Consider the following 17,522-nt stretch of genomic DNA (forward strand, 5'->3'; position numbering starts at 1 on the left):
AGGCTACAACCTAAGGTGCTCCACGTCTGCCTTAGTAGTCTGGGCTGTGTGTTGATAGATCAGTCAGTCATTCAGTCAGTCACCTTTTTCCTTTTATATATATGTATTAAGATTTTTAGTGTACAAACACGCCAAGCGATTTAGCGTCCTGACTGACTGACTGACTGACTGACATATATATCAACGCACAGCCTAAACCGCTGGTCCTAAAGACATGAAATTTGGAGAATCTATTCCTTGTAAAGAGTAGGTATCCATTAAGAAAGGATTTTTCGAAATTCCACCCCTAAGTGGGTTAAATGGGGGATGGAAGTTTGTATGAAAGTCCGTCATTTTTCAAGTTATTTGCATGAAAATTGGTAGTTGAGTTTTTGGTCACAAATGAAGAAATACGTGTTTTAGGGTTTTTGGAAAATTCACCCATAAGGGCGGTAAAATAGTTTAGTTTAGTAGTTTAGTTTAATATTCTTTATTGTACACCAAAAAGAAAAGACACAAAAAGAAACATGTAAAAGAAGAATATACAATAAGCGGCCTTATCGCTGTGAAGCGATCTCTACCAGGCAACTAGGTTGAAGAAGATTTAAAGGCTAGTGATGAAAGTTTATATGGGACAGTTTTAATTATTGATATTATTAACTTGAAATTTGGAAAGTAGGTTTTTCTTGGGGTTAGGTGTCAGTTAAGAAATGACTATGAGAAAAATCCCCCAAAAGGGATGAAATGGGGGTTGGAAGGTTATATGTGTTATTCGGTGCTGGTGCAGGGTGCGCGTCCTGGTTTTATAATGTTTGTTTCTGAAAAAAAAAGCCATTTGTTTCTTGTAGGCCACGCGGGCGAAGCCGCGGGCAGAAGCTAGTAAGCTATAAAGTACAGTATTGTTACCTCGATAGTGATGCTGTCGATCCAGTTTCCGTCGACGCAGAGATCAAAACTGTCGACTCCGATGAACCAGTCCGGAGATGGTATCATGCGCGCCATTACAGACACCTGCGAAATTACACCATGTTAATCATTTTTTTATTACTCAGTTACAAGTTAGCCCTTGACTGCAATCTCACCTGGTGGTAAATGATGATGCAGTCTAAGATGGAAGCGGGCTAACTTAGAAGGGGTAGGGAAGTTTCATTAAACATTCATTAAACCCCCTTTGGATTTCTACACGGCATCGTACAGGAATGCTAAAGCGCTTTGGCGGCACGGCTTTGCTGTTCCCACGGCCACGGCCAAAGCCTCCTAATCTACTGAACATAAATACACAAACACATTGATGAGTTGCGGCGTGGTGATCTAGGTTTTTAAAAATCTCATAGAAACTCTTTGATTTCCCGGGAAAATAGTAGCTTATGTCACTCTCCAGCACGCCTAATATGCGCACCACGAGAAAATTTTGTCTACGCATTTACTCGTCTGATTTGTATGAAAAACACGAGATAATGCGTAGACAAAATTTTCTGGCGGGGCGCCTGTTAGGCCCTCAGGTCTCCAAGCAAAAATCACGACAAGCCGTTGCACCGGTGCGACGAGATTGAAAGACAAATCAATAAACCAACAAACAAACACACTTTCGCATTTATTATAAGGGTTCTGATTTTTATGTCGTGTACTCTCAGGACTATAGTTCAGACTGCACTTAGTCATGTGGAATTAGGGCCCTTAACCGCTGACCTTTCACTCGACCCTTTGACCTCTCACTAGTATGGCGTCAACTGACAAATGGACTCACATAAAAACTTCTCTGAAAAGCGGTAAACAACCGAAATTAGTCTCAACTGGCAATAAAATGGCCGCGGTGGAAGCTACGATAAATTCCCCTTTTATTACGGCCCGATTTGAATTGTCTAGTGTTTTTATTCGTGCCGTCTGACGTATCGTAATGGACTAAGAGCCAGCAGGTGCCAGACCTTCGTTATTTTATAAAAGTTGAAAGTTTATCTGCGTATCGTCCCTAACACAGAGAGGAACGATCCGCGACTATGAATTCTTTTATCTATTTTTTTTATATTTTCTTCGCACTAGTAATAGAAATCACGCCATGCATTGCCAGTTGGCAGACACTTAGTATGGTGGCAACCCCCTACCATACACCCTTAAAGTTTAAGTGTCTGGCAATGCATGACATGATTTCTAATAGATACTATTCTGAAGAAAATATATAAAAAATAGACTCTATACTTTGACGTAAGGGTTTTTTTACACCTTTATTACCTGTTATCTCCAAACTTGAAAGAAAGAAAGAAAAGACGTTTATTTAGCAAACTGTACCACACATCACGTCATCTTAAAACTAAGAGCTGGTTAGTCGCTGATCGTTCCTCGCTGTGTTGGGGACAAAACGCAGAGAAACTTTCAGCTTTTATAAAATAACGAAGATCTGGCACGCACTGGCTCTTAGTCCATATCGTAATTGTTGTTTGGTCTCTCGGGCATTAATTAGTGTTGAAATACGATATTTTCGAGGGGACCGTTTTACGTATCGCCAATTCGTTTGTAAAATTATTGGGCACTCATTGTTGTCTGTTTGTCTTAGGGCCTTTGCACATGATGACATTTACACGCGCAACTAACGCGCGTTTTGCTAAGCCACGTAAACAACGCAAACGCATTGCGAGTTGTTTGAGCGGCGCCAAATTTTTTACTGACCGGACATGACTTTAATGGCAATTGTGTGATTTGAAACGAGGCTTACTCATGATGATGAAATATTTTATTGTTAGTGAGTAAGTTCGATTGAGTACTTAAACTTTTGTAAAATAATGTTTTAGGTACTAGCTAGATTCGCGAATAAAGCGAGAGTGAACGTTCCGGCGCTTTAACGGCACGTGAAAATGTATCCGTGTGCAACGTGCATAGACACTACTGTACTCACATCGCACGGTTTATCACCGATCTTCCATGGCGAAACGCAAATTATAATTACATTTTAATATAAGGACTTTCAAATAAAAAGCGAAGAGTGTTTTCCACTGAACCAAGGAGATCGTCAGCACTTGTATTACTTACAACTCTTAGAAGCCACGTTTGATGCGCGGTTGATACTCGTTGTTAGTGCGTGTCCCCATCAAAGGGACAGTGTGCGGCTAACTGATTGTTTCCAGTTTGCCTCCCTTTATTTTTTAATCTGTTTCGCTTGCCATCTCATTCGGTAAACGGTTAATGCGCACGATAAACCGTTTAACTTGAGTTAGCGACCGATACGCCTCTCTGAGTGCCAGCCGCTCTGTTCGCCTAGTGGGGATACGGCCTAAGTATCACAAATTCGTTTGTAAAATTATTGACAGACTCATTGTAGTCTGTTTATTGCAATCACTTCGCGGAATTGCGCTATCGTGCGTTGCGTGCGGTTTTTCATAACTACGTTTTATTTATCTTCAGAGATACAAATGATTACAAATTAATGTTTTTAACTCGTCAACGTCAATGGAGTGGGTTTTACGGGTTTTAAAAGCTTTTTAGTTTCACTTATTCGAATGTGGTCATTCCGTCGAAATTGGTCTCTAATATCCCAGCTACTTTCAGAGAAGGGTTCGGCCCATAGCCATAGACCAAGTACGGATTGCAGACTTCACTATACCTTTAAGAACATTATGTAGAACTCTCAAGCACGTAGGTGTTACCTGATACATCACGATGTTTTCTTTCACCGTAAGAGCGAGTGATATTTTAACTTTGAAAAGTTAGAGTCGCGTGCCCGGGATCGGACCCCCGACCCGCCGAATAGGAAGCCGACGCGCGTCTTAACCACTAGGCTATCATCGCTCTCACAGCTAGTAGCTGATTAAAAAGCTTTGTTTATTTAGGTTTCTTATTTCTATAGATATTACTAATTATGGTTTTCAAGGTCTAGTTTTGGATCCTTTTAAGATGCATAATTAATAATTACATTCTAGAATATTTCCTCTCGTGTTTATTAACTATATTTTCCCTTAACGAAGAGCAAATGGTGAAATGCAAACATTAATTTAGCATATAAACTTTCAAAGACAACACAGAGTGGCATAAATATACTTAGAACTTAAGTTTCAGTTCAGCGGGTGCTCCGAACATATCCAGCGTACCTATGTTCGAGCCAAGTGAATCTGATTAATAACTACAATGGTTTCTATCCACCGCGAACGCCATCTAATTCAGCTGCTCGATTGCGGTAGAATGACAGCTACAATGTAACTATCACAATCATCTCGGATTGGTTGATGTTCGCTCACTATTGGCTCCAAGAACACCATCATAACGATTGTGATTGTAATAATAATTGATGCAGCATTTCCGCAATCGACCAGTTCTTCCAAAAGAATTTAGAACATTACTTTCTTTTAACAAGGTATATTTACTCATAGCGAGTTTGCAAACTTACCCTAGAATGGTTTCCATCCACAAAGAACTCTGCTTCAGTTCTCCCAGCGCCTTGACTGATAGCGGGTGCTCCGAATACATCCAGCGTGCCTGTGCTCGAGCCAAGTGAGTCTGATCGACCGGATTCAGCGAACTGCCGGACGGGGGCCGACACACGCCGACCCAAGCGGAACAAAACGTAGGACCGGCTGTGGGATACGCCTGCGGACAAGTAAATAAAGTTATTCAGTAATTCTCTACTCTATGGTTGATTTTCTACCTGCAAACTTCAATTTTCACATAAGTTTGCATCACTAGGTACCCTTATTATAAATGCACAAGTGTGTTTGTTTGTTAGTTTATTGGTTTGTTAATTTGTCCTTCAATCACGTCGCATTGAAGCAACGGATTGACGTGATTTTTTGCATGGATATAAGTACTTAAAGACCTGGAGAGTGATATTTATCTCGAAAAATCAAAGAGTTCCCACGGGATTTTTAAAAATGCAGACTAAATATTTTAAGCCTGAACCGTCCTGTAGTTTGAGCTGTGCCTTGATAGATCACTCAGTTAGTCAGTCAGTCATCTTATCATTTTATATAATGTAGATAAACCACACTAAAAAAGAACTTGGAGAAAACGCGATCGAGATCGGCTTTCACCTTTCAAAACGGACTGTGCTCTCCATTCTCTAATCCTTGAGATATTGAGGATTTAAATGTTTTTTAGGGTTCCGTAGTTAAATAAGAAGCCCTCATAGTTTTGTCTAGTAGACTGTCTCTTTGTTACAGTCATCTATGTATATAAAATTCAAAGTCCTGACTGACTGACTGACTGACTGACATATACATATATATTATCAACGCACATCCTAAACCGCTGGTCCTAGAGACATGAAATTTGGAGGGTCTATTCTTTTTAAAGAGTAGGTATTCACTAAGAAAGGATTTAGGATTTTTCGAAATTCCACCCCTAGTAGGTACAGTTGAAACAGAACATTCGAGAAGCGATAAAAAACAGAGTAAATACAAAACTGCTCAACCGGACTGCAAAGAATGGTAAAAAGAGCAAAAAGTTCGCAACAAATTGGACAACACAATCAACTGCTGAATTAAAGCGAGAACAAGATGTTGGATGAACAAGTTTTCCTCGCGAAGATCTCGCGCAAATTGTGTAATATATTTTTTCTAGGATTTGTTTACGGAGCAATTTTTTAACCCCTTTTTAGAGTTCCGTACCGAAAAAATTCCAAGGGACCCTGTTACTAAGCCTCCGCTGTCGTCTGTCTTACTGCCTGTAAGTTGAAGACATTAAAGTTTAGATGGGTTTCCCGTAAGTTTAGATAGAAAAACCGTATCGTCAGCTGTCTTAGGATTTCTGCGTCAATACCTCACTCTGTATATAAGTAAGTATACGGAACCCAAACCGCGCGAGGCAGACTCGTTTTTGACCGATTATTTTTTCCCTTTTTCTCGCCCTTTCGCAGTTCATCCGAGATTTAATAAAACTTCATTAAATAAGCACCCGTGGAGAAAATTTTCATTTTGATCCTATTATAAATCAACTTAGTATCAGCTAATGAAGGTTTATTCAGGAAAGCTTTAGAGTTTACGATGTTATAAAGAAGGATTTTGGCTCGTATAAATCGTTTTATTTTCTTACACTTAAAGTAGCTCTGTTAGGCGCAACGCACACTTATAGAGTAGAGCAGGGTCCAGGCGCCCGTCAGGCATCTTTTTTGATAAGAACTCAAAGTAAACTTTACTTCATTATCATCACCATCATCATCAATAGGGTCTTGGACTGTAGTAATAAATTGATGGAATGTTTTGTATAGCGGTAGCTTATGGGGCTAGAATTCAAGAGAATAATTTAAAAAAAATTACGATTTTTATTTGTTTTGGGATTTTCCTCGGTGAACTTAAAACAGAAAAATAAAAGATTATAATGTAACTAGCTGATCCCCACGACTTCGTACGCGTGGATTTAGATTTTTAAAAATCCCGTGGGAACTATTTGATTTACCGGAATAAAAGTAGCCACTATCCAGGTCTTCAACTATACCTAAATACTATGCAAAAAATCACGTTGATCCGTATTGCTCAGTTGCGACGTGATTGACGGACAAACCAACAAACAAACACACTTTCGCATTTATAATAAGGGTACTGATTACTTATTAATGAGTAGGTTAGGTACCTTAGGTAGGTACCTATTATTGTTTTCTGTTTTTGTACTGTAAATTATTGTCGTATTTTTAAAGCAAGTGTGATTGTAAATTGGAGCAAATGACACATGGAATTAATGAGAATTTCGAGTATCACCTGTGATTCAGAAATAAAACAATAATGAATAGCGCTAATAAATCCGCTCCTAAAATAAACGTATCGCGTAAAGTTTTCCTACAATTAGTTTCTTTACTGTTCCCGCGACTTCTTTGACGTACTTACTTATATTTTTTTTAATTTTTACGTAAGAATGAAAAAAAGTGCGAGTCGGACTCGCGCACGAAGGGTTCCGTACCATCCATACTAATATTATAAATGCGAAAGTGTGTCTGTCTGTCTGCTAGCTTTTCACGGCTCACCCGTTTAACCGATTTTGACGAAATTTGGGACAGGGATAGCTTGCATCCCGGGGAAGGACATAGGCGCTACTTTTTATCCCGGAAAATTGAAGAGTTCCCACAGGATTTTTAAAAAACCTAGATCCACGCGGACGAAGTCGCCGGGTCATCTAGTTATCTATAAAAACGGCAAAAAATCATGTCTGTTGTATGGGAGCCACTCTTAAATGAGTAGGTACCTATCTATTTAATTTTAATTTAATTATTTATTTTTAAAGTGAATATATAATATTCCGTAAATATTTCAAGCGTCTACCTGTTGCTGTTATTAATATCGACCAAAAAAGTCACGTTTGTTGTAATATGGAAGCCCCCTTATATTTATTTTATTCTGTTTTTAGTATTTGTTGTTATAAATATAGCTGCAACAGAAATACATCATCTGTGAAAATTTCAACTATTACGGTTCGTAAGATACAACCTGATGACAGACGGACAGACAAGCGGACGAACAGCGGAGTATTAGTAATAGGGTCCCGTTTTACCCTTTGGGTACGGAACCCTAAAAATCTACAGGCAATATCTCAACTTTCCTTTCCTGCCAAAGGTAATGGACAGACAGACGTACTTTTACATTAAAAATATTAGTGCAGCTGTGCTAGAATGGCGACCTCTCACTGAAACTTGGAAGACCCCCCACAGGAGGACAAGCGAGTCGCAGGGGGCCGCTGGATTGAGGCGGCGCGCCGCAAGACCGTGGCGTGTGGAAGTTCCTGCAAGAGACCTATGTCCACAAGTGGACGTCTATCGGTTTTTTTTTAATATTCAGATACAAGTTAGCCCTTGACTGCAATCTCACCTGATGGTAAGTGATGATGTAGTCTAAGATGATAGCGGGCTAACCTGGAAGGGATATGGCAGTTTTTATTAAACCCGTACCCCTTTGGTTTCTACACGGCATCGTACCGGAACGCTAAATCGCTTGGCGGCACGGCTTTGCCGGTAGGGTGGTAACTAGCCACGGCCGAAGCCTCCCACCAGACTAGACCAGAAATTTAGAAATTATAAAATTCCAAACCCCTGCCAGGAATCGAACCCGGGACCTCCCACTAATAAGACCACAGCGCTCACGACTGCGCCAGGGAGGTCGTCAAATGGTTGATACCTAATGACGATGATGATGAATATTAGTATAGATAAGTATGGATATCAGCTTTTCTGAAATAAGTAGTAAATTTTTTTTTTTCGTCTTTATGAATTTGAAATGTAATTTGTGGTCAAGAACAACTCAAGAGCAAATCTGTTACCTCCAATAAATCAATGTAAAACTAATTAAAATGCATGTGCGTCATAGCTTAAAAAATGTTACTGATTGTAATAACAGAAATCATTATATTCAAATCATGCGCAATCTATTTCAATTGTATCAGATTGGAATGACCACAGACCATTGCAAATTGCAATCCTAAGCGTAACCTACGTAAATCTGTCTTATATTGGTAACTGAAGGATTCCGCGCTCGCCCGCACTGGGTTAGTGCGGGGGCTATGCGGGTCTGCGGGGCGTTCTCTCCCCGATCGCCATCTCGACCTGTCGCGTACTATATACAAGGTGGAAAAAAATTATAATATAATAAATAAAAAAAAATTATTATTATAAAAGGAACTACCTTAAATCCTTAAGTTAGATCATTTAACTTATAGGAAACTTTCCTTATTAAAAAAAAAAAGAAACAAAACTGCATTCAAAGATTTTCTAAAATTCGCTTGTCTCACCCGGGAATCGAACCAGCTAAAATTCAAAAAAATTAACTTATACGATGTTATATTTATTATCTTGTACGATGGTACGGAACCCTTAGTGAGCGAGTCAGACTCGCACTTGACCGATTTTTTTTGTAAAATGTGATATTGTCATGATGTTTACATAAGTCGTGAGTCACAGAGTGTTGAACTCTCCCTCTGCCAATTGGCGCAGCTTCGGACTCGGGAATAAATGCACAGATAAATAATTGTGCCTACGTGTAGTTAGGTACTGCGAGCAATGTATCAAAATTGTTTTATTACCACGTCCGAGTGTATTTACGATATATTTATATACTCTTGTGTTTTGCGTGTTTCGTTCGTTACGGGGATTTCAAGATTATTATTAGTGGTTCGCCTCTCGCAGTATCCCATAATTGCCACTAGCCCATAACTGCGCCATCATTATTATTATCGTGAAGTTATTTTAAAAATACTGATGCCCATTAAAAATTAAATAATTTAGTTTTTTCGTAATATTTATTAATTTTAGTATTTGTTGTTCAAGTACAGGAAATAATTGAAATTATACACAAGTTTCAGTTTTTAATATGTACCTATCCGTTTTTGACATAATATAGCATCGAATTCAATCTCCACTTTAAGGCCCCCCATTTCGTATGGGAGCCCCCTGAAATAAAGCTTTTTGTATGTTTTATGTAATATTCGGCTGAAGGCCATCAGTTTACATATTGTTGTTTAAAGTATTTGAAGTAATTTACGAGCAGTAATTCAAAAGTTATGGGGCTCTGACAGACGGACAGGTGCAATTTCACTCAAGTAGACTCAGAAACCTCGCTTCGGTCGGTCAATTATTAGTTTGCGTCAACTGTCAAAACCATATAATAATGTAAGACGGATAGAAGCTGGCGTTACCACATCTACTCATGTGGCGTTACTTTGCGGAAGTCTTAAATTTCGACTCCGTGGCCCCAGCGTCTCCACGGCAAACGGAACAAAAATGTAACTCTCGATAAGAGAGGGACACTTCCAAAAATTATTTCATTTTAACAGTTACTCCATTCATGAAGTTACGAAGTATTTATAACCAGACTCAATAAAATTATCTAAGACATGTAACAAGATCTAATGCCCATTGAAATTAATTGGCTAACGAAAATACGCGAACATTTCTGAGTAAAGCGGGAATGACCACCGATGATACATGATACAAACATCTAATTTTTGTTGTTGTTGCTATGTACTTTAACCTAATACCTACCGCAGACGACTGAAAAGATGATAAAATAGCTTCTGCTCGCGACTTCGTCCGCGTGGAATACATAAATTTCGAAGCCCTATTTAACCCAAGTAGGGGTGGAATTTCAAAAAAATATTTCTTAGTGGATACCTAGTCTTTACAAAAAACACATCCTCCAAATTTCATGTCTCTAGGACCAGCTATTTAGACTGTGCGTTGATATATAAGTCAGTCAGTCAGTCAGGACTTTGAATTTTATTCTTCTTGGATTGTACTTCTTTTTTTGACGAGCGTAACACAGAGGACATGATTGTGTGTTACATAGTACCTACTGTGGAATCGGTGTAAAATAGAACATCAGACCTCATCATCTAAAGTTAACTGTCGTCGGATAAAAATCGGTCTCAAATAGAATAGGACATACTTATTATATAGATAGACGGTTGTCTGCGCTTACCCTTATGGCACGACACTTCAGTCAGTATTGAAGCGGTGCCAAGATTTAGTATGAATAATATGTTGACTATTTGGTTGGGGATGACTAACTCGTAGTAAGGTGATTTTGTATGGCGCCTTGGGAGGATGAAACAGGCAGGTGTGTCGACAAATATAGACAGATTTGAGACAAACATTTTTTTCTTTAAAATAAAATAAGTATGTTATTTGTTATGTATGACCGATGAGACGGCAATTCGACATAACCGGAGAAAGAGACTAGCAGCTTTGCGTGCTTTACTTTGGTGGACTCAAAAGTCACGTAATCAAGACAATGTGTGGAATGAGGGTACCGAACGGGCGTGAGCCGACTCTTATGCAATGAGGGTACCGAACGGGCGTGGGCCGACTCTTATGCTAAGCAACTGCCTAAGCTTAGCGATCGGTGTCCGGCTATTAGGCGTCTATTCTATACCTATAGGTGGTGGCCTATACCTAACACATAGGTACCTAAACATTTACTGAAAGGAATAAATCCAAACCAACAGTGTTTATGAAAAGGTAAAAAATCATACTAAAAAGCTTGTAAAGTCATACCGAGTACCGAAAAAATAAATCCGAAAATCCGAAAATCCGTAAAATCTAAAATATCAACGATTAACAAGACAAAACAGGGTCGGCTCGAGGTGACTATGTAAATATCAGTGTTTTGGCAGAATAATCCCGGAGTTTTATTTGAATATAAACTGTATCTTTCGAGATAAGCCATTGTTTGTTTACGCCTACGTACAAAAACTCGAAGAGCTGGTGGGAAATTTTAAAGAGGCAATTTAATAAACTGTGGTAGGTAATTTAATAATATTTCTTTTTACCACTGCGCCAGGGAGGTATTCATCAGTTTAAATACATGTTTGTGTGTTCCTTTGCGGCGCACTAGTTTAGAACCTTTTTATCTACGAATACTCGATACTACGAATACGACAAAACTCATAAATATTTCGAGTTCCATATTGATGTAAGATCTAGACACTATCTCAAATTTTCACAAATACAAATTTGCACAAATTTTATGCTTGTATCACAAATACCTCTTTAAATTGTTCACTAGATCTTGGCTTACGGGGATGCTGGGCTTTTCCCCGGCACCTGATCTTAGCGAGATTTGTAAATGGAAGGCATTAGTGGATCACGGAGGCAATTTCGGCGACATACGATATTTTGATTACGCGGGCGCGTCTAATCGCGACGGTCATTACAAATGGTTGAGTAATTAATTTAAACACCTATTTTACCTATCTAGGTTCACATTATATACCGCCTACTAGTAGGTGTAGTTCTAACAGGGCTTGGCCCACTGAAAAAGCACCTTTTCCTTATAGGTGTCACCGATAATCTTTCTGTGTATGGCCTACAACCCTCCGAGGCCATCACCAACCTGTCGGTTATATGGGCCGGATTGCGAGAGTGCGCCCGTTCGGTACTTGTTCTTGGTATTTTCCCGGGGTGCCTGCTTGACTCTCTACAAATTATTTAGTCTCCTCCTTGTCCCTTATGGTCACTCTGCCCCCTTGGGGGCTAGACGTCACTAGCACAGCTGAGATCCCCACTGCTGCTCTTCCGTGGTTCCGGCCCGGCACATGTACGCTCCGAGCTGCTTCGCCTCTTGTGCCAATGGTGCGCGAATTATGTGTAGGGCCTGCATCATCATTATTGTTTCGTTTTATGTCATCTGTCAACCTAGTGTATAGAGTTTAGGTACTCCGGGGTGATAAGACTTGATAGCTAATTTAAAAAAAATAAGAGATTCGATATTATTATAGTAAAAGTAAGTACCTAGTAAGTATAGTTTTAATGATGTTATTATGGACTATATAATTCAAAGCCGCCTTGTGTCATCTAACAGCTATTTACCTACACACATTTCAAAGGTATCTACATCATATCATCATATATTTTTCCGACCCACTGGTCCGTTACTTTTTCAAAGGTAAATTTTACGTATAGCGTCTCCGTTAAGTAGGGGGTTTCACTTTGACGGTAATTAAAGAGATTTCGTCGAACTTCAAAGCCTTTTCCAACTTGATAGGATTTTGCAGGAGTTATTTGCGTTTATTCATCTTTGATACTTACTTAGTAATTCTATTACAGAGTTGGATAATAGGAAAGAAAATAGAAGTTCCGCTGATAAATTACAAACAATCAATTCAAGCTACGAACTGCTTCTTTAAAGTGAAACTTTGGTGAATTCAGGAAATATTGGGCTTTTTGAATTTGGTTCGCTGAATTTTGCAAGGTTTTCATTCTTAAATTAATATTACATGTATTCAGCCCACGACTTCAGCCAAGCTTATATCTCTTTTTAAGCTTTTATTTACTTATATCCATGCAAAAAATCAGGTCGACCCGCTGTTTAGTTGCAGCGTGATTGAAGGACAAATGCCCACGACTTCATTCGCGTGAATATAGATTTTTAAAAATTACATGGGAATTCTTTGATTTTCCGGGATAAAAGTTAATGTTAATGTTAATCCAGGATATAATCTATCTCCATTCCAAATTTCAGGCAAATCAGTCCAGTAGTTTTTGCGTGAAATAGCACAGAATACTTATACAACGTAAGTTTTAGTATACGCAAAACCTGAAAGGAGTTTGTTTAGAATCAGTAACAGAATCGATTGCAATCATTTTTACCAGGTGTTATATTTTGACAAAAAAATACTTTAAAATTACAACACATACACACACACACACACTCATAAAAACTTTCGCCTTTATTAGTGTGATTACACAAAGAGGCTTTTACCACCACAACTCATTCTGACGTTTCCGAATTAAACTTCCCGAAATACAATAGTGTTGTATCAGGATCTAATTTCCTATTTCTATCGATAAGTGTCTATTTTAGCGCTCGTTTCTGGCGCGGCGCCAAACCTCTTTAGTGTAGTACTACACTACCGCACTTGTGATGATATATTTACACATCAGTTCAATAAAGATTTACAAACGAATCTCTTTTCTTTTATAGTTTCCGTTGTAAAAGAAATTGTACGTTTTATCTGACAAAATAGTTATAGTGTACTAACTATCCGCGACTTCGTCCGCATGAATTTAGATTTTTTTAAATCCAGTGGAATTTCTTTGATTTCCCGGGGTAAAAAGTAGCATATTTCCTTCACCGGGATGCAAAGCTATCTATCTACAGTTATAATTAGGTAAGTTAAGGGAGGTATAAATGATATATTAAACAGACCGATAAAATCTAGCAAGAACAACCACCGTTGATCTCAAATGTTGAAGCTAAGTGTCTTTTTATTGAGAAAAAATATGAGATTTAAATAATCACACAAAACCACAGAATATATTATAATAATAAATAGTACTGACGTACCACAACAATGTTTTGGAAATAAGTGATTTGATTTGGTTTGATAATTTGGTTAAAATCGCTTTGGCGGATGGGGGGCGTGTAAAGGTAAGTGACACAAGCTTTCGCATTTGAATTTTTTTAAAGTACTTGTATGTATGTGCAGGAGTAAAGCGCAACGCACACCTACAGGGTGAAGCGGAGCCAAGATGGAGAGTATTTTTTGAAAACAACTCAAATTAAGCTTTAATCATTTGGATATTACTTTGACATGCCTATAAGCTTCAATTATTTTGAGTGTTGAGACTTTTTTAACGAATTCATCTTTATTTACTTTGATGTGTTAAAGTAAACAAAAATGAATTTAAGTTGTTATCAAAACCACTCTACTCTGTGAGTATGCTTCAGAACTGAGAGACTAAAATATTACACAATTAATTAATGCCCAAAAAATAGAGCACGTTTATCCCTACATTGTACGACGAGCTAATAAAAACGCGATTTTCGAGTTGCTCGAATCTTAAACGAGCGCGTAATTTTACAACCGTGAAAATATATTGCCGGCAATTGTATTTTTAGACTTTTTATCGTCCTCTTTGCGGGCGTTTTAGTTTTTGGGTCACGTAATAAATTCGAGCGACTGAAACGAGACTTTATTAGAGCGGGAAAATAGAAGATGATTATAAAATTTTCACTCGAATCGAATTAAATGAGCGCGAATAAGCAATTTTATAATTTTGTTTATTCGCAGACCTTTACATTGCAAATTCGTTTGAGTAAATTTAATATCCCGGAATCTTTTTTTATGAAATTTTTAGCCTGTAATTTTGTATTTAAGAATTTCAAGTCTCCTTTTGAATTTCTAAATTGGTTATTGACGTATTTAAATGTAGCTTAATTTGTATTAGTTCGATAGTTTCACAAAAGTATTTCACTAGGATTTAACTCTAAAAATGCCGTAGAAACTCTGTTATTTTCCGGGATACGAATTAGCTATTGTTCCTAAACTATTTCTGTCACAAATTTCACTAAAATTGGTTAAACTGATGGGCCGTGGAAAGGTAACAGATAGACAGAAAAACAGAAAGGTCGGACGTAAACATTTTCACATTTAGGTATAATATTAAGTTCCGGGATAAAAGTAGTCTATGTCCGTATCCAGAGCTATCTCTGCACCAAATTTCATCAAAATTGGTTGAAAGCACGGACCGTCAAAATTTACAGACAGACAAATAGACGGACATAAACACTTTCGCATTATACAATACTAAATATGGATGTATGTACTGCTGGATTTGAAGTAAAGATGGTATATGGATAGTTATTATTTTATTACCACTTTGTAAGCAGTTTACGGAAGTTTACTCAATAACATTTACATTATTGTCTACTGTTTGTCTTTCTTCCTCGATAGACACAATTTTGCCCATACATTATAATAAGTGTCTCCTTAGCAGTCTCGCTTAAGGGTACACTTCTTACTCGCTTCTCAATACAAACGTATTACGCCTAATATTCTATTCTTTGTTGTTCTAGATCTGTAACTAAGCCATAAATAAATAAAAATATTTTTTATTCAATTAAACTTTTATTAGTATTGTTGAATCGTCAACAGCATCTACCACTGGTTCGGAATGCCTTTCCTACCGAGAAGAACCAGCAAGAAACTCGGCGGTTGCTCTTTTCAAAGATTTGTTATACAATATTATGCCATGTATGAGAAAAGTATTTGCAGTCCTGCGCGTTGCTGGAACGAGCTGCAGGTCAAATCCACGCTCTTTTATCATTTAGGTAATCTTCAATATAATAGGTATAATATGCTTTTTTCAGGAACATACTTTTAATAGATTTTTTTAAACTTGTGTAAAGGCCAGGCCACATATCGATTTATCTCTTCATTATCTATGCCCCGTAATAATAAGTAAGTATAATAAAATTATATTTATCTTGAAAGTTATGATTCTTGAAACAAACCAAATTTTGAGGCAAATGCGTAAATAAATCATGTAAGAAACTACGAAATTGCAATACTATTGGTTTCAAGTAAAGTTTTTACTCAGTAATAAAATTGCGAATGTCTTTAGTTTGTTGAAAAATATTAATTGATTTGCAAAAAAATAACGTATCTAATACCAAACGTTGATTCGTGTTGTTCACAAATCACGCGTCTCGCTCTTGAGTTGATAAAAGTGTAAATGTTGATTGCAACAGAGTGAGAGCATGTCACGCTCGACTTAGAGCGACCATGGAGAGCACTCTTAAGCCATTACGGCTGGAATTGGCTATTATTAGAAGAAGACATATTTTTAAACGGACTGGAACGCCGGGGAAGCAAAACAAATGCGGATGCTCAAAAATAAATTGGATTTCCTTTGACTGCACTCATTTCGTCACCTGAGTGTCGTTTTTTATCTCTTTTGATGTCTAATGCTGAATCTATTTCACTTAAAAGTTAAATGAGTGAATACTTTAAATATCTGATCCTAGTAGCTGTACTTTTCTTCACATTATAAAAATCTGTTCTAAAAAAATTAACAAAAATTTCGCGCTCTTACATTTGTTGGAATTTAAAAACATCTAAGTATTTTAAATTTAATAACATCTACTTATTCTGTAAAAAGTCATTAAAAAAGATGCACTGGAACTTGGAAAGATTCGCGCTTTAGTATTCCTTCCAGCTTGCCATTAATTTGAAAGTTTATTTTTTAAATAAAACATAAAATCAAGTTTAAATTCTCAAAAATCTTGATTCTGAACTATTGATTCGTCCTAAAGGGGGAAAAAATTACAGTGATTGAAAAACTTCTTAAAAAAACTTACCATAAATTCGCGACCACTGAGCGGGCGGTCTCCAGTCCGGATAATGCTTGGGGAACTTTTCTCTCGTCCAATAAGTATGCAACACCATTCGATAAACTGTCATTTTGTCCGGGTTACACGAGTCCGAGTCGCCGGGCGGCAGAGCTGCCCCCGCTATCATGGGCAGTAATAACACAAACCACGCCATTTTATCGATATCGATTGTCACTGCACTGTCCCAACATTAGGTATCCGAGTTCATAGTGCCGCCGATTTTTCGATCGTCAATCTGAAACAAAAAAAAATGATTTTACGATTATTTTTCTTCATAAATTGTCAAGCGTTGCCAGCGAATTCACCGTTTGTTGGCAACACCACGTTTCAAGTCCGGTGTTGGTTGCTACGTCTGCGGTCGTGACGTCACGCCCCTCCGCCGCGCCGCCGAGGCGACAAGAGGCGACCGGCGACGCGGGACGACACTTTCAGTTTAGAATCCAAGCAAGCAACAGTTGAATGAATATACGGGTTGATTTAGTAATTTGAGAGTTTACTTGTTAACACGTTGTAGTTTGACTTTCCCATTTCACCCTCTTGAAAAAAAAAACTCGAGAGAAAGGAGAAGCTTTTTTTATTACGGTTCCGTACCTGTAAAGGAAAAAAAGGAACCCTTATAAGATCAATTTGTTGTCTGTCTGTCTGTCAGTCTGTCTGTCTGACTGTCTGTCCGTCTGTAGAGTGTACTTCCCCTTGACCTAGAATCATGTGGCAGGTAGGTAGTTCTTATATGCACAAGTAAAGCATAAATCCGAAAACCGTGAATGTGTAGTTAAATAAAATAAAAAAAAATGTTTTGTGAACTAATAATCATCATCAACATTTTCAACTTTCAAAGTAAGATTACTATACTAAGTAGGTCAAGCCCATCGATATAAATGACAAGATATGGTCAAGCGAACAAAATTTTTCACGGTTTAGAAACCAAATAAATCAGCGCCACCTCTTAGATACTAATGAACTACCCGT

The 17,522-nt window shown here is 37.9% G+C and overlaps 1 protein-coding gene across 2 annotated transcripts in view; it reads right to left on the reverse strand.

Annotated features, from left to right (window-relative positions):
- mspo (M-spondin) overlaps positions 1–17,522 on the reverse strand; it is a 58,197-nt gene that overhangs the window by 12,023 nt on the left and 28,652 nt on the right. For both annotated transcript variants that reach the window (XM_034973254.2, XM_069501775.1), the window contains exons 2-4: positions 16,521–16,788; positions 4,355–4,554; positions 886–990 (exon numbers count right to left, since the gene is read on the reverse strand). In XM_034973254.2, the coding sequence (XP_034829145.1) occupies positions 886–990; positions 4,355–4,554; positions 16,521–16,707 (492 nt within the window). In that variant the 5' untranslated portion in view covers positions 16,708–16,788. The remainder of the gene's footprint in view (positions 1–885; positions 991–4,354; positions 4,555–16,520; positions 16,789–17,522) is intronic.

The sequence above is a fragment of the Maniola hyperantus genome, chromosome 11, assembly GCF_902806685.2.
Source record: "Maniola hyperantus chromosome 11, iAphHyp1.2, whole genome shotgun sequence".
Lineage (NCBI taxonomy): Eukaryota > Metazoa > Arthropoda > Insecta > Lepidoptera > Nymphalidae > Maniola > Maniola hyperantus.